A 20,843-nucleotide genomic window follows, 5' to 3' on the forward strand; every position below is an offset into this window, starting at 1 on the left:
CTGTTAAATCAACCATCACATTATAGAATAGCCAAGAAAATAAGTAAGAATTACCTGGGTTCCATTGCCAGTGTTCCGAAGGTGATTATGAAGAAGCTTGGTAGCACCATCCTGAAAAGTTTTTGGTAAAGCTCCTAATAACATTGTAAACTCTGGGGTATTGAGTTCAAATAATGATATCAGCACTGACTGCGCTGCCTAAAAAACAAAGGCATACAAGAAGTAGATGAATATATTTTTGTTACTCAGATGAGACCATTTTCTACCCCACATTCCTGTTCAATAGCACAAAGCTTGAGCATCTTTTCCAGGGCAAAGGAAGAGACTCTTACTTGCTTTCAAACTGCTTTGTTGGAAAGATAAAAAAAAACAAAAAAAACTGACCTACCATTTTTTTTGAAGGTAAGAAAGGAATATGAAAAGCATAATAACTATAACCTAACAGACAATGGCAAAAGCTAACCATGACAGTTTCCAGGGTTACTCTGTTACATACTAGTACAGTACTTTAGTTTTCCTAGTAAGCAATTACAAGGAAAAGCGATATTTAATCTTCTCAAAAGCAGTTAACCTAACAAGTCTACAATTTGAAGTTAAAGTAAGTTTGTTCTGTGGAAATGGGAACAACATAAAGCTTACTCAGATCAGGTAAGAAAAGTTACACAATTATTTTCTGCTTATGAAGTAATCAACTGTATTATTTTGAAATTCAAATTTTATAGAGAATTAAGGAAGAGAGAAACTCAAATCATTTATAATCACATGACATAGTATCCAAATCTGCACACTTCATTTTGGACCTTGCTGAACCCACTCTATGAAAAATACATCTGAATATACAACACTAGGGGAATAAATTATGTTATACTGGAACAACGGAATACTATGCAACACAATCTTGGAAGACGGCACAGCTCTCAATGTAGAAATTGAGAAATATCTATTACATACTACTGAAGACAAAACTATGGGATTACTTCTGTAACAGGCCAGGCATGGTGGCTCACACTTGTATAAAGCACCTTGGGAGGCTGAGGCAGGCGAATCACTTGAGGTCAAGAGTTCAAGACCAGCTTGGCCAACATGGTGAAATCCTGTCTCTACTAAAAATACAAAAATTAGCTGGGTGTGGTGGTGTGTGCTTGTAATCCCAGCTACTTGGGAGGCTGAGGCCAGAGGATTTCTACAACCTGGGAGGCAGAAGTTGCAGTGAGCAGAGATTGTGCCACTGCACTCCAGCCTGGGCAACAGAGTAAGGCTCAGTCTCAAAAAAGAGTACTAGAATATATACTTTAGTTCATCTAGTTTACTTTGGTTTAAAGATTCAGCTTTATTTCTCCCATAGGGACAGACATCTCAATTGCTCCCAAACCATGTACCAATGATCCTTTCCTCGTGAAGTGACACCTCTAATTTCCTATATAAACCTAAGTGTCTCTGGACCTTCCTTCATGTTCCATTGACCTATTTGTCTATTTCTATGTTAATTTCTTCATTTATCAGCTTGAGACATTTTCTAGTGATTTCCTAAAACAGATGACTACTTAGGTTCCTTTCAATATCAGCTTTACCTTTTCCTCTTTCTCCTCCCTTACACTAGTCCATTTTTGTCACATCAGACAGCATAATCTTTAAAAACATAATTACTCCGTGATTTAAAAATGTGCCAATGATTTCCACAGTCACATCAGTATTCTTGTTCTTGGAATATTGCAAAATTTAAATTTTGATGAGCTCCAGCTTAGCTGTTTTTCCATTTTTGCCTATGCTTCTGATACCATATCTAACAATCCACTGCCAAATCCGAGGTCATGAATATTCCTGTTTTAAATGTTTTATTTTCCTGTGTCTATTGAGATAATTATGTGTTTTTTTGTATTTTTACTACTGATATAGTGTATTATATTAACATTTTTGGATGTTAATTTAACCTTGCATTCCTGGGAAATATCCCAATTGGTCATTGATATGGCTTGGCTCTGTGTCCCCACCCAAGTCTCATTTTGAATTATACTCCCATAATTCCCAAGTGTTGGAGGGACCCATGGGAGATAAATGAATCATAGGGGTGGTTTCGCCACATTGTTCTTGTGGTAGTGAGTAAGTCTCATGAGATCTGATGGTTTAATAAAGGGAAACCTGTTTTACTTGGCTCATTCTCTCTCTCTTTGCCTGCTGCCATCTATGTAAGACGTGACTTGCTCCTCCTTACCTTCTGCCATGATTGTGAGGCTTCCTGAGCCACATGAAACTGTAAGACCAATTAAACCTTTCTTTGCAAATTGCCCAATCTCAGGTATGTCTTTACCAGCAGCATAAAAAAGAACTAATATAGTCATGGTATATAATTCTTTTATATACGTTGCTAAATTTGGCTGGCCAGCATTTTGTTGAGGATTAAGGCATCCATATTCATAAAGAGATGCTGGTCTGTGGTGTTCTTTTTGATGTCTGATATCTCTGTCTAGTTTTGGTATCAGGATAAAACTGACTTCACAGAATAAACTGGGAAGTGTTCTTTCCTCTTCTGTTTGTTTGGAAGAATGTGTGAAGAACTGATATTAATGCTTGATGAGATTTACCGCCAATGACGCCATCTGAGCCTGGGCTTTTCTTTGTGCAGTTTTATTTTATGTATTTATTTTTTTGAGATGGGGTGTTGCTCTGTCACTCAGGCTGGAGTACAGTAGCATGATCACAGTTCACTGCAAACTCAACTTCCAGGACTCAAAGTGATCTTCCTACCTCAGCCCCTTAAGTAGCATGGACTACAGACGTGTGCCACCATACTCATTTTTGTATAAACAGGGTTTCACCATGTTACCCAGGCTGGTTTCTCATGGGCTCAGGCAATCTACCTGCCTTAGCCTCCCAAAGTGCTAGGATTACAGGTGTGAACCACTGTGCCTGGTTTGTGCATAGTTTTTGATTACTAAATCAACTTCCTGTTGTATTTCTATTTATACTGTTTATTTCTTCTTGAGTCAGTTTTGGTAGTTTGTATCTTTCTAGGAATTGTCCATTTCATCTAAGTTACCTCATTTACTGGCATATAATTATGAATAGTATTTCTCTGTAATCCTTTTTTATAAGCTCAGTAGTTATGTTAAAATAATTTTTAAGTCTTTAAATCAAATACACACATGCAGATTTTTAAAAAGTTTTAGGAAACGTTTTATAAATCTTAATTCCCGTTTTCAGCTCTCCAGAGTTCCCTTTTGTAATGCTTGTTTTTAATGATAGGATTGACAGACTTACACAATTATTTCTTCATTATTAGCTTGAGACATTTTCTCGTTGATTTCCTACTAGGATAATGATTTAGGTTTCTTTTCATTTCTTTTTTTCTTTTGAGTTGGGAGTCTAACTATCATCCAGGCTGGAGTGCGGCAGCACAATCATAGCTCACTGCACCCTTGAACTCCTTGGCTTAAGTGATCTTCCTGCTTCACTCTCTTGAGTGACTAGGACTACAGGCATACACTACCATACTCACCTAATTTGAATTTTTTTTTTTTTTTTTTGCATAGATGAGGTCTTGTCATATTGCCCAGGCTGGTCTCAGACTCCCAGCCTCAAGTGATCCTCTCACCTTGGCCTCCCAAGTGTTGGGATTACAGGCGTGAGCCACCACACCCAGCCACATTTGTGATTCTAGTAATTTGAATTTCTCTCTTTTTAACCTGATACATTTAGCTAAAGGTTTGTCAATTTTGTTGATCTTTCTAAAGAACTAGCTTTTGGTTTCACTGGTTTTCCCAGTCTTTATTTCATTAACTTTTGCTTTAATCTTGATTATATATCCTTCCTTCTGCTGTCTTCAGGTTTAGTTTGCTTTTCTTTTTGCAGTGTCTTATGGTGGTCAATTGAATGACTGATTTGAGAGCTTTCCTCTTTTTTACTGTAGGCTTAACAGCTATAAATTTTCCTTGAAGCACTGCTTTAGCTTTTTTTTTTTTTTTTTTTTTGAGACGGAGTTTCGCTCTTGTTACCCAGGCTGGAGTGCAGTGGCGCGATCTCGGCTCACCGCAACCTCCGTCTCCTGGGTTCAGGCAATTCTCCCGCCTCAGCCTCCTGAGTAGCTAGGATTACAGGCACGTGCCACCATGCCCAGCTAATTTTTTGCATCTTTAGTAGAGACGGGGTTTCACCATGTTGACCAGGATGGTCTCGATCTCTTGACCTCGTGATCCACCCGCCTCAGCCTCCCAAAGTGCTGGGATTACAGGCTTGAGCCACCGCGCCCGGCGTCACTGCTTTAGCTTTATCCCATACATTTTGGTCTTCACTTTCATTAATCTCAACGTATTTCTCAGTGTATTTTCTTATTTCTCTTTTGATTTCCTCTTTGGCTCACTGATTACTTAAGAGTGAGTTGTTTGTGGGTTTTCCAAATTTCTTTCTGTTATTGACTCTAATTTCACTCTATTGTGGTCAGAGAACATACTGTGTATTAGTTCTATCATTTTAATCTATTGAGGTTTATCTCATGGCCTAACATGCAGAATGTTCCCTGTGTACTTGAGAAGAATATATATTCTGCTGTTGGGTGTAGTGCTCATCACTGAAAATAAAGATCACAAAAATGTATTGTTCTGTGTACTCTTTATTTATTTTTTTTTTTGAGATAGGGTCTCACTCTGTCATACAGGCTGGAGTGACAACCTTGTCTCACTGCATCCTCGACATCCTGGGCTCAAGCAATCCTCCCACCTTAGACTCCCAGGAAGCTAGGGCTACAGGTGCATGCCACTGCACCCAACTTTTTATATTTTCAGTAGAGCCAGGGTTTCACCATGTTGCCCAGACTGGTCTCAAACTCCTGGGCTCAGGCAATCCGTCTGCCTCAGCCTGCCAGTGTTGAGATTATAGGCGTGAGCCACTGTGTCCAGCCTATGTGTATTCCTTTTGCAGCAAATGTTGATGGAAATGATTCGCCAGAAAAGAAAGTAAATAGAAGTAGATATAAGATGCAAGAAATAGGCCAGGTGCAGTGGCTCATGTCTGTAATTCCACACTTTGGGAGGCCCAGGTGGGCAGATCACTTGAGAACAGGAGTTCAAGACCAGCCTGGACAACAATGAAATCATGTCTCTCTTAAAAATACAAAACTTAGCCAAGCGTGGTGGTGCACATCAGTAATCCCAGCTACCAGGGAGGCTAAGCCATGAGAATCACTTGAATCAGAAGGCGGAGGTTGCAGTGAGCCAAGATCATGCCTCTGCACTGCAGCCTGGGTTAAATAAGGAGACTCTGTCTCAGAAAAAACAAACAAACAAAAAAAAACAAAACAAGATGTAAACAGGGATAAAGATAAGTCTCAGGAAGACACTCAATAGAAATTGCAGGCAGATGTGTGTACAGCAGGCCCGAGGAGAAAAATGTCAAAACTGGAGAAAAGAACAGTGTCCAGGAAGGAGCTCTCTAGAAAATAAAATAATAATCTATGTTTTTGAGCATATGGAAAATAACAGCCATACACGTGTAGCAGAGATGCTGAAAATACTAAACTTAGAAAAAAAATTAGGCAAATGAAAAAGGAAGGGAAATTATCAACTCCAGGACAAATAATGTATCTATAAGAAAGCAAGCAGTCGCAAATCACTTGGTATAGAAGTGAATACCTGCACAGTCAAATGTAAATCTTTTCTACTAATAACTAGTAATTGAGTCATAAGTATTTTGTAAATACCTTAGAAAGGATACAGAAAGTTTGAGAAAGCTAAGTCCTCACTTACCAAGATAGATGGATATACCAAATGTCAATATTTATCAATAGATTTAAAAAAATGTCTAAAAATGGATAAATCAAACAATAGTATAAGCTCTTATTTGAAAAGTATAGGTAAATGCAGGGGGAATGATTTGGAATATTTTGAATGGTTATAAAATTAGAGGGAGGATTGTTGTAAGGGTAGGTATTTTTGATTCTAAGTTTGAAAATTATGTTTATATTAATTGGATACAATTTAAAACAACTTAAAATATTTTTTAAAAAGTTCTGCATAACTCACTGCTAATTGTTATGGTCCTGAAAATATTAGCTTCGTTCACTGTCAATCCATAATGACTGACTTGCTTTCCCAATTTATCTTCTCAACCTTGTATTAAAACATACCTTCCGAACATCAGAACTTTTGGGTTCTGTTGTCCAAGTGATGACCCGAGATACTGCTAAGCGAGTTTCACTAGAATTTATAAAATCTGCTGGATCCATCTGTTTGGCCAGAGTTTCTATGTATTTAAGGATAGCAACCTTCACCTGCAGAGGAAGGCACAAAGAGAAAGAACAGTAAGATGGTGACTGTGAGACCCTAGAGAATATTTCAAAAATAATTGTGATTATTTTTATTATTTTTTCTATACAGATAGGGTCTCATTATGTTGGCCAGATTGGTCCTGAACTCCTGGCTTCAAACAATCCTCCCACCTTAGCCTCCCAAAGTGCTGGGACTACAGGCATGAGCCACCATGCCCAGCCAGGTGATTATTTTTTGACAAATAGAAAATGAACAAATAACAACAACAAGAACAACAACAACAAATACAATCACCTACCTACCTGAGGTACATGTATATGACAGTGTTGTTGATTTTTTTTCACACAGAATCAGAACTTTGAGGTCCCAGGTGTTTCATTCCCCAAGTCTGAACAACTGCTGAAGACTGTCTTGACAAGATTATAAAGATTTCCTTAAATCAGCCCTCAGAGCTTATGGCTGACTCTCAGCTAGCCTCACAGAGAGCTAGTCTTATTAACCCAGTGTAATTTCGTTTTTGGGAAAATGAACAAAAGTATTTTGGAAATAAGGTATGGCAAATCAAGGTGGCAATCAAGGTGGGCAATATAGGTTTTTTTTTTTTTTGGTCAAACACAGAGTCTCACAATGAGATGAGGTTCCTTAATGAGTCCATCGGTTGTCAGAACTGCCTTCCAAAAGAACTGTCACAAAAATGAGTTATACAAGTACCACTGAAGAAAAGACAATACCTATGTGTATAGAAACGTTATGTGTCAGTTTAAAGGTCTCAATATTCTCCCAGTAATCTTGATGCAAACATGCATGGAAGGCAGATGTTTGAAATATATATATTTGTGGAAGGGCTTTAATTGAGCTAATTAACACATACATTACCTCATATACTTAATTTTTTTTTGTGGTGAGAACACTTAAAATCTATTCTCCTGGAAATTCTTTTTATAAATGTGTGTAACATGATGTTTTGATACACATATACACAGTGAAATGTTTCCTATAGTCAAGCAAGTCAATGAATCCATCATCTCAATTACCTGCTCTGTACGTGCAGCAAGAACACCTAAAACCTACTCTTCTAGCAAAAACCCCAAATATAACACAATATTATGAACTACAGTCTTCATGTTGTCCATTAGATCTCTAGACTTAATCATACTATAGATTTGTCACTTTGTATACTTTGACCTTCAGCTCCCCCTATGACATCCCCCATTAGCGATTTTCAAGTATACAATACATTGTTATTAATTATAGTCACCATGTTGTACCTGTGCACTTAAGAAACAGCACTTCACATAGTCCTGGGATACAGCAAGGATGCTAAACATATATTAAATGCTAATTTGCTGACATAGAGTAAAGAAGGTTTAAATGTATGATTGAAACTTGAGAAAAAATTGTCAAATTTTAAAGTAGTATGTTTTTCTATGTTTTTTCTTCCCTTACTATTGATTTTAATGTCATTTTTGTCACTCAGGCCAAATACCATCTCTGGGAAGTGCCATACTGAATAAATTAGCAGGAAGTAAAATATTAAAATAAGGTTCTGACAGTTATAGATTTTCCCTTCCTACTTTCAGTTAAAATAAAAAGGAGAGATCAAATTACATTTTTCTTTCCTAATGAATGAATTTTAACAAGTATTTGTAACTTTACACAGGCAACAAAAGCAAGAATAGACAAATGAGATTACACCAAACTAAAAAGCTTCTGCATAGCAAACAATACAATCAACAGAGTGAAGAGACAACTAGAAACGAGAAAAAATAATGTATTGCAAACCATACAGCTGATAAGTGGTTAATATCCAAAATATGTAAGAAACTCACATGACTCGATAGCAAGAAAACAAACTGTTTAGAAAATGGGCAAAGGATCTGAATAGACATTTCTCAAAAGAAGAAATGGCCAACAGGTATATGGAAAAATGATCAATACCAGCATTCTTCAGGGAAAGGCAAACTAAAACCTCACCTCACACCTGGTAGAATGGCTGTTATCAAAAAGATGAAAGGTAAGTGTAGATGATGATACGCAGAAAACAAAACTCTTCCACACTGCTGGTGGAAATGTACATTAGTGCTGCCATTATGGAAAATAATATGGAGGTTCCTCAAAGAATTAAAAATAGAACTGCCAAATGATCCAGCATTCCACTAGTGGGTATAGACCCAAAGGATATGAAATCAGAATGTGGAAGTGACATCTGCACTCCCATGTTCACTGCAGCACTACTCATAATACCAAGATATAGAATAAACCTAACAGTCTATCAAAGATTGGAAAGATAAACAAAATGTGGTGTATATACACAGTGGAATACTATTCAGCTTTACAAAGGAAGAAATCCTGTCATTTGTGATAATTCGGGTGAACCTGGAGGACAATACGTGAAATAAGCCAGACATAGAAAGACAAATACTATATGATCTCACTTAAATGCAGCATACTGAAAAAGTCAAATTTACAGAAACAGAAAGTAAAATGGAGGTTACTAGAGGGTAGGGGACTGGAGAGTTGTTGGTCAAAGGGCACAACATTTCATTTAGACAGGACGAATAAGTTCAAGAGATTCGATTTCTCCATCAGCCAGGAAGGATGTTGGTGTAGAAGCTGATGAAGCTACCAAGGACAGCAACTACCGTGACTCCCAGTGCTATGATGAAATCCCGGATGTGTGGCCATATGGCCAAGTGTCTGCAATTTCATATTGTAGGAGCATTCATTGTATCCCTGTGGGTAGCAACTCTTCATAAGTTTGCTGTAGCTAAACCAAGAAAGAAGGTACATGAAGATTTCTATGGAAATTATAATTCCATGAAAGATTTTGAGGAGATGAGGGAAGGCTGGTATCTTTCACAGTGCAAACAAATTATGGAATATAAAGAATTTCTTCAGGTTGAATGACCTAGATAGAAGTTTGCAACTGACTTGTATTTCTGAACTATGAAATATGAATATGTGGGCTAAGAAAGTGTTTCTCTTAATAAACAACAACAATGAAAAGAGACCTTCTGTACAACATGGTGACTACAGTTAAGAACAATATATTGTCTATATGAAAACTGATGAGTTAATTTTATGTGTTCTTACCACCCACACAAAAGATACATGATACACCTATGAGGTAACACAAATGTTATATAACTTGATTTAGCCATTCCACAATGCATACATATATCAAAGCATATACAGAATTTTAACTTGTCAATTAAAAGACATATTTATAATTTTAAATAAATCTATTGCAAAAAACAAAAGTTAACCTATTAGCCATCAGAAATGCGTAGTAGACAGGAAGAGAGACTTATGGTTAATTTTAAAGTACCAGGCACAACTAAATTGTGACACCACATAATGTTCGGGAAAAAAATTTTTTTTTTTTTTTTTTTTGAGATAAGGTCTCACTCTGTCACGCAGGCTGGAGTGCAGTGTTGTGATCACTGTAGCCTCGACATCCCAGCTCAAGTGATCCTCCCACCTCAGCTTCCTGAGTAGCTATGATTACAGGCTTGCACCACCACACCCAGCTAATTTTAAAAACTTTTTTTTTGTAGAGACAGGGTTTTGCCATGTTTCCCAGGCTAGTCTTGAACTCCTGGGCTCCAGCAATCTGTCCACCTTGGCCTCCCAAAGTGATGGGATTACAGGTATAAGCCACCATTCCCCGGCCAATATTCTGAATTCTTGAAGCAATGCCATCCTCACTCAGTGTGAATAGCTGGAAGGTGACTATGTTAAATCAAAAAATGAACATCAGTGTATTTTGTTTATAATTTGCCATCATCAATAACTGAATATATTCATTTATACTATGTGAGGTTCAATTAGTGCAGTTGCTTGGCAATTTATTGTCATGCAAAATTTTAAAAGAGTTTCACAGAATGTATGTGTTTACTATACTAACAAGCAACATAACCACAATACATATATAATCATTTGAACATGTACATTTATTAGGATATTTTACAAGGTTGTACCCAGTTTATAATTTTAATGCAGCAAACATGAATTCTTTTTCAGAGAAGAAAAAACAATCTAGCTGCTAGGGATGTGAAATTCTTTAACTTGTTTGTGAAACCCAGAAAAAAGAGGTCAGCAAAAATTACATTTATCTTTAAAGTATTATTAATTCAATTAAAACCACTTTGTATTGGCATTCCCCCCACTGCTTCCGTTTGACATGTAATCACATGACACTCTGAAAGAGACGTAAAATTTTACATAAACATTCATCATTTATCTGAAAGATCAATAAAAAAATTTTTAGATCTGATACTCAAGTTATTTGTGGTTTTCTATAATATGCTAAATTTTTTATACTTAACCCTGTTACCCACTTGAAAGCTGCTTTTATTTTTGACATAAGATATGGCTCCAATATAACTTTTCCATGCTATTCTAAAACACTGATTTAAGAATTAAAAAGTTATTTTCTTTTTTGTGTGAGACGGAGTCTCACTCTGTTGCCTAGGCTAGAGGGCAGTGACACAGACTCGGCTCACTGCAACCTCCACCTCCTGGGTTCAAGCAATTCTCCTACCTCAGCCTCCCCAGCAGTTGGAATTACAGGTGCCCACCACCATGCCCAGCTAATTTTTTGTATTTTTAGTAGAGACAGTGTTTCACCAAGTTGGACAGGCTGGTCTGAAACTCCTGACCTCAGATGATCCCCTGCCTCAGCCTCCCAAAGTGCGGAGATCACAGGCGTGAGCCACTGTGCCCAGCCGAAAAGTTATTTTCCCTCATGGATTTGCTAATATATCTACATTAAAAACATATTTAGAAGTAACTTAGGATCTTAGAGAAATGATCTGTGATTCCAGTTTCCAGTACAATGTTTTCCAATAGGAAAGCCAGTTTTAATTTGTGCATATCTCATTTCAAATTTTCGCTTTGTCGGTCTTTCTCTTCAAGTCCCCAGCAACTTATTCTTTCTAAACTCAACTATCAACCCCTTGCTTTTCTTTGTTTTTTGTTTTGTTTTGTTTTGTTTTGTTTTGTTTTGTTTTGTTTTGTTTTGAGACCAAGTCTTACTCTGTCTCCCAAACTGGAGTGCAGTGGCATGATTTTGACTCACTGCAGTGGCACGATTTTGAGTCTCGCTCTGTCTCCCAGACTGGAGTACTGTGGCATGATTTTGACTCACCGCAACTTCCACCTCCTGGGTTCAAGCAATTCTCCTGCCTCAGCCTCCTGAGTAGCTGGAACTACAGGTGCCCGCCACCACACCTGGTTAATTTTTGTATTTTCAGTAGATACGGGATTTCTCCATGTTGGCTAGGCTGGTCTCGAACTCCTGATCTGCCTGCCTCAGCCTCCCAAAGTGCTGCTAGGATTACAGGTGTGAGGCACTGTACCCAGCTTCACTTTTATTTCTTAAGCTGGTTTAGACTTTCATTTGCACTGGTCCATGAAACATCTCTATATACATTTTCTATCCTCCTTTCTTCCCTTTCTCTCTCCCTCCTACATCCTACACTCTCTCCTTTCCCTCCTTATTCTTTAATTTTTATTTTTTAAGACAGTCTCACTCTATCTCTAACAAAAAGAGGCTCCCAGGCTGGAGTGCAGTGGTGTGATCAGAGCTCACTGTAACCTCAACTCCTGGGTGCATGCAATCCTCTTGCCTCACCTCCTGAGTAACTAGGACTATAATAGGCATGCATTACCACACTGAGCTAACTCTACATATATTTTAGTAGCACTTGAACACCACTACAGATACCTGTATCATAACTTTTATTACTGTTTAGAGTTTATTAGATATTATAGTTAATGATAAAATTATAGACTTGATATTCCCAGAAATATCTAGCACAATGCTTTGGTCATAAAATGAGTTCAAAAATATGTCAATAATATCAAGTCAATTCTTCTTCTGCAGGTCACTTAAAATATATGTATATATATATATATATATATATATATATATATATATATTAATTGCCTTTTTGGTTTTGGGTACATGTGAAGAACGTGCAAGATTGTTGCATAGGTACATACATGGCAATGTGGTTTGCTGCCTTCCTCCCCATCACCTGTATCTGGTATTTCTCCCCATGTTATCCCTCCCCAACTCCCCACCCCTCATTGTCCCTCCCCCAACTAGTTCCCCCGTGACAGACTCCAGTGTGTGATGCTCCCCTCCCTGTGTCCATGTGTTCTCACTGTTCAACACCTGCCTATGAGTGAGAACAGGTCACTTTTTAAAAGCAAAAGATAAAACCTCTTTCCCCAAGAAGTGCTAAGAAAACAACATTATACTGAGTGTAAGTTGTGAACGGAAAATAAAATGGCCTATGCCAAAGGGAAGAGCTAAGCTTGGGAACTGAGTCATCCAAAAACTGCCTCCCCTTTGTTCATAAATAGACAGCTCCAAGATAGAAGGCTACATATCTCTTCAGATGGTCTCCCTCACACAGAAAATGTAAATTAACAGTTTATCTTCACAGGTAAAAGACAGAGATGAGACAAGAAATCATCCCTCCACTCACCCAGAGACAAATACATATTTGACTCCTTCCTCTACTCTATGTTCACTTTCTCTTATGTAAGATGCTTATTTATCGAGCACGAAATGAATGCATACATAACTGACTGTTCCTCTTTCCCCTCCTGCTGGCTCTTTCTCTTTTAAATATTAAACTCCTCAAAACCCTCTCTGGAAAAAAAGCACATGTCACAGATCCTACTTGTGTCTATTCCTCCTGGATGCATCCTCGATCTTGGCAAACTAAACCTCTAAATTGATTGAGACTTGTCTCAGACACTTTTTGGTTTAACAAAGTCAACCCTGGTAAGAAACATAATTGTGATTCTGAGGGACAATTGCATTCAGAAACGTAAGGGAAAAACCAATCCTGGGCAGTAATGCAGAAATATATTTCGTGCAGGATAGAGCAGAAAAATATAGGACTCGTTGTAAGCACATATGCTTGTTATTTCCCTGACTTTAATCTCCTTTAATAAAACTCACTAAACAAAACTTAGTAAAGAATTCAGGGGCTATTCTTTCACATTAATTTTTAAAAATTTTATGTAAAATTTAATAATCATTTAAAATCACAAATTGCAATCCATCTAGTTTTTACATTAACTGCCAAATGTGTGCATATAACAAATAAGAAAGTTAACTATAATTCCAAATGTTATGCATACATCAGGAAAAAAAAAGTTACTATTTCAGTTAAGGATAATTGAAGAAAGGCATTGAGATTAAATTTTAAAATTTTTGCTTAGTTAATACATAGGCAAAATGGACATTTTGCCTAAAATACCTGTTAAAATGCCTAACATTTAAAAAAGTATTGGGAAATCACAAACATAAAATTAGTTAAGAGTGAGTTTGCGTAACCAGCTTAGGGTTAGATGGCCATACTGTGATACCTTCTAAATATGTATCATCATTAAGTTTCTCCAAAAGACTTAGAGTCTGACATTTAAATAACATTTGAAATCAAATATGTGCATGCGTAGAAGGCTTATGAAAGTTAGTAGTTGAATATAGATGCAAACACTGCAGAGAGTTAAGAAAAGAAATAATGCAGATGAAAACAAAAACAAAAAAACCTTGGAGCTCCAAAAAGAGTGAAGCTGGTCCCGAAGTGCTGGCTTGACTGTCTGAAAGTTTATAAAAACAAAACCCACTGATTGAACAGCTTCTCATGTGATGGAAATACAAATATCAATATCACTTTACTAAAAAATACTTCAATTCCTTATAATGTCTTTAAAAGACCTCAAATTTTTACCTTTAAGCTTGGTGTTTGGGTCTGATCAACTGTAAATCTCATTAAAATATTGAACTGAAGATCATTTGGAAAAGATTCTCTGAAATAAGAACAAAGCAAAACAAAACAAAAATTAAGTAAGTACATATATAACAGCAAAGACTATGCTTAATACCAAAACATAATGTCACCCAAAAAGCATGCATAAAGTGGTATCTGCATGTGGTATAACCTATCTGGTATAGTATAAAATAAATGTATCCTCAGAAGAATATAAACATTTGAATTGGTACTCCGTACAGGGTTAAAAAGCAACACTACATTTAAATGTTTACATGTAAATAACAGCCTATCTTGCCTCAACTACAGATTTAATCAGAAAAATATATTCAGTAAAAAGTTTAACATTCTCAGAAATGTTTCCTTACACCTAAAATCTGAATTCTGACTCAACCCAACCTAGTAAATGGGTATTTGAAATTAGTGACTTAAACAATCTACACAAGAAATAGAATTATATTGGTTCAAAACCTTCTGACAAGAGATTCGGAATACTGAAATGCATAATAAAACACTGTTTAAATAAACATAAAATACTTTTTACAGTAGATTAAATAAAATCTTCAACCTTACTTTGCTGATACTTTTTTCTTTCTTTCTTTTTTTTTTTTTGTAGCTAGAGTCTCGCTCTATTGCCCAGGCTGGAGTGCAGCGGTACAATCTCAGCTCACTGCACCTCTACCTCCCAGGTTCAAGTGATTCTCTGGCCTCAGCCTTCCAAGTAGCTGGGATTACAGGTGCCTGGTACCACACTTGGCTAATCCATATTATTTTTAGTAGAGACAGGTTTTTGCTATGTTGACCAGGCTGGTCTTGAACTCCTGACCTCAAGTGATCCGCCTACCTCAGCTTCCCAAACTGCTGGGATTATAGGTGTAAGCCATTGTGTCCAGCTGCTGATTCATCAATTAAGATAAAATACCACCTTGAATTACTCAACCAATATTAACACAATTTTTATAAAAGAAATGCAGGGTTTGACCTTAAAAAAAGTTGCATTAAATATACAATGTGAATGGGCATAATTAACAATCTTCTAATGGAATCCATGCAGTCTGAATTGTTCAGAGGAACTCAGAAATCTAAACTATTAATATACGAGTTAAATATTCCTAGTTATTATCTGGTTAACTTGAAATATATGAAAAAAAATATTACCTTGTAACATCAAGGGCTTTCTGAACTTTTGCCTGAACAGATCCAAGCAAATCAGCACCCATTTTTTTCAGTAGCTGTGTCAGCAGCACAAACAACCAATCTTGAAGATCATCTTTGTGGACTTGTATGAAATCCACTAGAGTCTCCAAAAACATGCTGAATACCTATAGTTGATAAAGGGGAGAGGCAGGGAGAAAAAAAAGAGGAAATATTGACCTCTATGTTCAATTCAAAACGAATATAGAAAGGAACACAGGAATCAAAGGCACAGCGATTGGCAGCCAAGCGGAAAAACAATCTCTCTTGCTTTTCATTGGACACTGTGATACAAGAGTACGTTTGAACTGTTATCCAACTTCTGCAGAAGTTCAACAATTAGCTATTCCATGCAGCATCGCTTGGTAAAGAAAGTTTGGCCATAATGGCTGGCACACCTAATGTTATCAATGACGCCACAGCTTAAACTGGTTAAAGTGAAATCCGTTTTACATAAATGTAGGGAAAGAAAGTATAGTTTCACTAACTCAGCTTTTCCAAAGAGAGGCACTGCATAAATAAAAAGATGACTATAACGACCTTAAAGTATAAAATTTATCTGGCATAATAATTAGAGAATTCTCAGATTTCTCAAAATGACAACTGTCATAAATAATTTGGTATAGAATATGTCATTTATTAAAACTGCCTCAATGGTAATTTTAAATAATTTGAGATAACTGTAATTGCATCTAAAATAAAATAAATCCAAGCTGAACGTCTACATCTAAATTTTAGTGATTTTTAAAAAGTCCTAGACGGCATCCTATTAGTCTCCCTATCCATTTATGGGTTTTTAACCTATTTCCAATATTAATCTATTTGTTTAAAAATTTTCATAAGGTTGAAAAAATTATTATAGTGAAGGGAAGCTAATGTTTATAAGTGATGTAGCTCATAAAAATACTTAAGAAAAGTGACCTTTATCTAGGCTGTATCTCTTTGTAAGACAGTCAACACTACATTAGAAAATCAGTTTCTAGGTAAAGAAGAAAAACCTCTTAAGACTGTCAGCCATAATATATTACTGGACAAATTATAATAAACATTTTAATAATAGATTAAAAACTATGGGTTAGAAAAATCTTAAAATCATTAACTTTTTGAGCTAATCTCAAAAAGTAATTATGTTAATTTGAGAATTAAGGGTTTTGTTCTCAATGAATATTTCTTGAATTCCCTTTATACAGTTACAGATAAACTCGTTTTTTCTTGTTAGAAATGAAGGATTTTCTTTATCATAATTATAATTAAGCTTTAACATTTAAACTGAGTAAAAAATAAAAATATACTTTAGCCATTTGCTTAAGATGCTCTATACCTCTAACAGCAGAAACTATAATTAAATTTTTGAGTTTTCTCTAGTCCCCAGCAATGTATGCTTCAACACTGTTCTCACTCAGTGTGGATTCCTTTAACTCTCATCCCACCCCTACCCCAACAACTCCCCAAGAACTTGGCTTCTCTTAGATTCCAAACTTGGCCAGCTGCTTCATTAAACTGTCTCTGGCCCTATCCTGAGGGCCAAGAATATTGTCAAGGAACTTCACTAGACCTAGTCTATGACAAATGCACGTAACTAATCTGACCCTCATTCTCACTGTTAACTGGCAAATCTGTTCAGTGATGTGCTGGCATCAGTTTGTACCTATCTAGAGTCAATTGTTGAATATTCAGGAATTTTGTGAAATGGTTGGTAGCTTGACATCTACCATGGGATAGGAGTATTTACATCTCAGAAATTGGCAAATGCTACAAATCAGGGCTTCCTGCCTCTCCTCTAAAGCTCATTTACCAGGACACCATTATCCTATTCTTTGGTTCACTTTCACCCTTTTTTCAACACTTCTCTATGCTCCTGAAGATTCCAACTTCAAGCTTTCCTACATGAAAATCCATTCTGAAAATCAGAGACATTAGAATGCCTAGGTCAACCCTCCTGTTTTATGGATGAGGAAACAGGGAATCAGAGAATAATATGACTTGCCCAATGTTTCACAGACGGTTAATAGCTAGGCCAGGACTTAAGGCTAGGTCACTTGGTTTTCAGCTGTGCTCTATTCATTCTATTGCCAGATGACTTACCTCATCTACTTTACTGTCATTCAACATGAAATTCTCCAGTGACTCTTCCCTCAATTTGATTTCCTCTGTACCTATCCATCTAATCATCATCTCTCCAAGAAAGAAGTGATCTGATTCATTTTAAGGCTAATCTATTTTATATTCTTGCTCTCTTAAAACATGGTCTCCTCTACCATCTTTATTCTTTTATTGTCTACTTAAATCCTTTGCTTACAGTTGCAGATGTCATCCCAAGAAATTCTCTTTCTGCTTCCATTCTACTGCTCCCACCAATTACTTTCTAATCGTGATGTATAATAGCTTCTCCATTAAGTTTGGTATATTTGGCCATTCTGTAACTTGACACTGCTTTCCTTTTATTTCCCTTCTTTCTAGTTGCCAGGAATTCTCCTTTTGCATTGTCTTCATCATGATTCTGTTTTCATCACAAACATGGCTTACTTGTCACAGTCTCTCTGATCTATCCCACGAGGCCTCAGAACCTCTAGAAAAGCTTTTTCCTGGTCTTCTCCAAATCTGTTTACCATACCATTACTGAAAGCACCAAGTCTTTCTGACCTCAGGTCTGGATTTCTGTAGTAGCCTGACATTAGTTTTATATTTCCTGTATGCCAGGGGTCAGGAAACCATTTCTGTAATAGGCCAGATAGTAAATATTCTAGGGCTTTGCAAGCCATGTAGTCTCTACTGCAACTACTCAACTTTGCTATTTAGCACAGCCATGGACACCACATAAACAAATAAGCATAGCTGTGTGCCAATATAACTTTATTCAAAAAACGAGCAGCAGGGAAGATGTGGTCTGCAGGCTGTGGTTTGTCATCTCACGTTTCTTTGTCACCATCAGACTGTGATATCACTCTGGATGGAAACAAAATCCTTTAATATCCCTGCACTGTCTATAATGCCTAAAATACTTAGACAAGTTTCTAACTCCAAATTGATCTTGGTTTATCTGGCAACATAAACTCCTTATCCTTGAACACATCTCATACACTCATCCTGATTTTCTAACACACCCCCACTCCATTCATTTACACACAGTATGTGACTCCCTATAGAATTTACCACTCAAGTCCTGGTCAAGAAGCTTCTTGGACTGCAAGTTAGGGCCACTGATCTTCCTGGCTTAGAACTCATAGAGGGACTAGCTATTTAAGGTGCTACTTAGCTTTTCTGTATTTATGTTATCTTCCCATTTCCAACACATACCATTTGAAAATAAAGATTATATTTTTGTAGTCTTGTGTGCACCAATTAGAACTAGACCAAGCTTAAAAGTTATCAAAGGCTGAGAACCCAATAAAAAATTGATTAATAAAATCAAGTGAAATTTATCCTCTAATTGGTAGCCAACCCTTTTTCTTCAATGCAAGGAAAGACCTTCCCCTTATCCTAGCCAAAATTAACTTCTTTTTATTTCCTATAAACTTTCTAGTATCTCCCAATTCTTTTTGTGGACTCAGGCTAGCTACTTTCAATAAGCTCTTTATTCTCACACTGACATATCCAAAGCTTATTTCTGTCAAGATCTGAGAAGCCATTTTCTTCAAGAAGATTTCTCTGAGTTTCCTAAGTAGAAAATTTGTTTTGTTATATAAAATGTGAGTAACTAAATAAAAATGTGGACATGTTATTTGCTGTACCCTAGATAAGGAACTGTACTATTTTTTAAATTTTGTTATTGTTTTTGAGACAAGACAGAGTTTTGCTCTATCACCCAGTCTGCAGTGCAGTGGCACAATCATGACTCACCACAGCCTCAAACTTCTGGGCTCAAGCAATCTTCCCACCTCAGCCTCCTGAGTAGGTATAACTACAGGCATGCACCATCATGTCCGGTTAATATTTTTTAGTTTTGTAGAGATGGGGGTCTACCTTTCTTGCCCAGATTGGTCTTGGACTCTTGGCCTCAAGCAATCCTCCCACCTCAGTCTCCCAAAGTGCTAGGATTACAGACATGAGCCATGTGTCTGGCCTGTACTATTATTTTTCTAAAATGCTTATATCCTATCAGTGGTAATTACTAAATGATCACATGCACAGGCGCGCACGCGCGCGTGCGCACACACACACACACACACACACACACACACACACAGAGCTGACCCTTGAACTACATGCTTCTAAACTGTGTGGGTCCATTTATACGTGGATTTTCTTCCACCTCTGCCACCCCTGAGACAGTAAGACCAATCCCTCCTCTTCCTTCTTAGCCTACTGAAGGTGAAGATGACAATAATGAAGATCTCTACGGTGATCCATCCCTAATAATTAGTAAGCAAATATATTTTTTCTTCCTTATGATTTTAATAACATTTTATTTTCTTTCTGAGATGGAGTCTCACTGTATCACCCAGGCTGGAGCGCACTGGTGCAATCTCAGCTCACTGCAACCTCCGCCTCCCAGGTTCAAGTGATTCTCCTGCCTCAGCCTTCTGTGTAGCTGGGATTACAGGCTGGCGCCACCATGCTGAACTAATTTTTTTTGTATTTTTAGTAAAGATGAGGTTTCACCATGTTGGTCAGGCTGGTCTTGAACTCCTGACCTCAGGTGATCCACCCATCTCAGCTTCCAAAGTGCTGGGATTACAGATTGTGAGCCACCACACCTGGCTAGTAACACTTTATTTTCTCTAGTTTAAGAATATAGTATATAATACGTGTAATAAAAAATATGTTAATTGACTTTATGTTATTGGCAAGGTTTCTGGTCAACACTAGGCTATTAGTAGTTATGTTTTGGGGAGTTAAAAATTATATACAGGTTTCTGGTTGCACAGGGGTCTGTGTCCCTCCCTAACCTCCTCATTGTTCAAGGGTCAACTGTACTTACATATACATACATATATACAGCTCCATCTTCATTCATTATCCACATCCAACATTTATTGAAAATTATATACATTCTTACTTGATTGCCCTACCAAAAAGGGCTCTTGTCAGATGTTAATATGCTCCCATTTCCTTATCTATAATTAAAGAACAAAGTAGAAAGTGGCTAGGCTAATATAATACTAGTGATACACATTTTCTTTCAGAAGACAAAGATGAGAATTACCACTCCATAATCTACTCTGTTTGCTTTAATGGCATGACATTAATAAAATGTCATTTGTGGGAAGATGGGGGCTAAATTTTTTTTTAATTGTGAAACTTTGGAATCATTTTTAAATAATTCAATGGAAGTAATTTTCAATAGAATCAATTTATTACCCCACATATCTCATAAATATAATTTGTTGGAAAATAATTAAAATATTCGAACTATTACAATTGAGGCAGACTTTTCTTAAACTCCCTTATATCTTAGGTGTGCCAGTCATCAAATATAGAACAGAAGAACATAATCAAATTAGATTAATTAGTAGATTAAAAAGCACATCTCCAAACAGAATGATAGTTTGCATAACTGCAAATAGCATTTCGTGGATTGCAAAGGTTCCAACACTGCATGAACTCTTCGGGAGAGAAAGTAGAGAAAAAGGGTTAATTTCACAGTCATGCAGTA

General features: G+C 36.8%; 1 protein-coding gene across 50 annotated transcripts in view; it reads right to left on the reverse strand.

Moving 5' to 3' along the window:
* CLASP2 (cytoplasmic linker associated protein 2) overlaps positions 1–20,843 on the reverse strand; it is a 245,851-nt gene that overhangs the window by 62,047 nt on the left and 162,961 nt on the right. For 33 of the 50 annotated variants that reach the window (XM_074405959.1, XM_039461834.2, XM_039461825.2 and 30 more), the window contains 4 exons: positions 15,212–15,375; positions 14,015–14,093; positions 6,119–6,262; positions 55–198 (listed from right to left, as the gene is read on the reverse strand). In XM_074405959.1, coding sequence (XP_074262060.1) covers positions 55–198; positions 6,119–6,262; positions 14,015–14,093; positions 15,212–15,375 — 531 coding nt within the window. Of the gene's footprint in view, positions 1–54; positions 199–6,118; positions 6,263–13,832; positions 13,884–14,014; positions 14,094–15,211; positions 15,376–20,843 lie in introns of all 50 variants that reach the window. The other 17 variants (XM_039461832.2, XM_074405961.1, XM_074405939.1 and 14 more) reach the window with 1 other exon arrangement.

Source organism: Saimiri boliviensis, chromosome 9, assembly GCF_048565385.1.
Source record: "Saimiri boliviensis isolate mSaiBol1 chromosome 9, mSaiBol1.pri, whole genome shotgun sequence".
Classification (NCBI taxonomy): Eukaryota; Metazoa; Chordata; class Mammalia; order Primates; family Cebidae; genus Saimiri; species Saimiri boliviensis.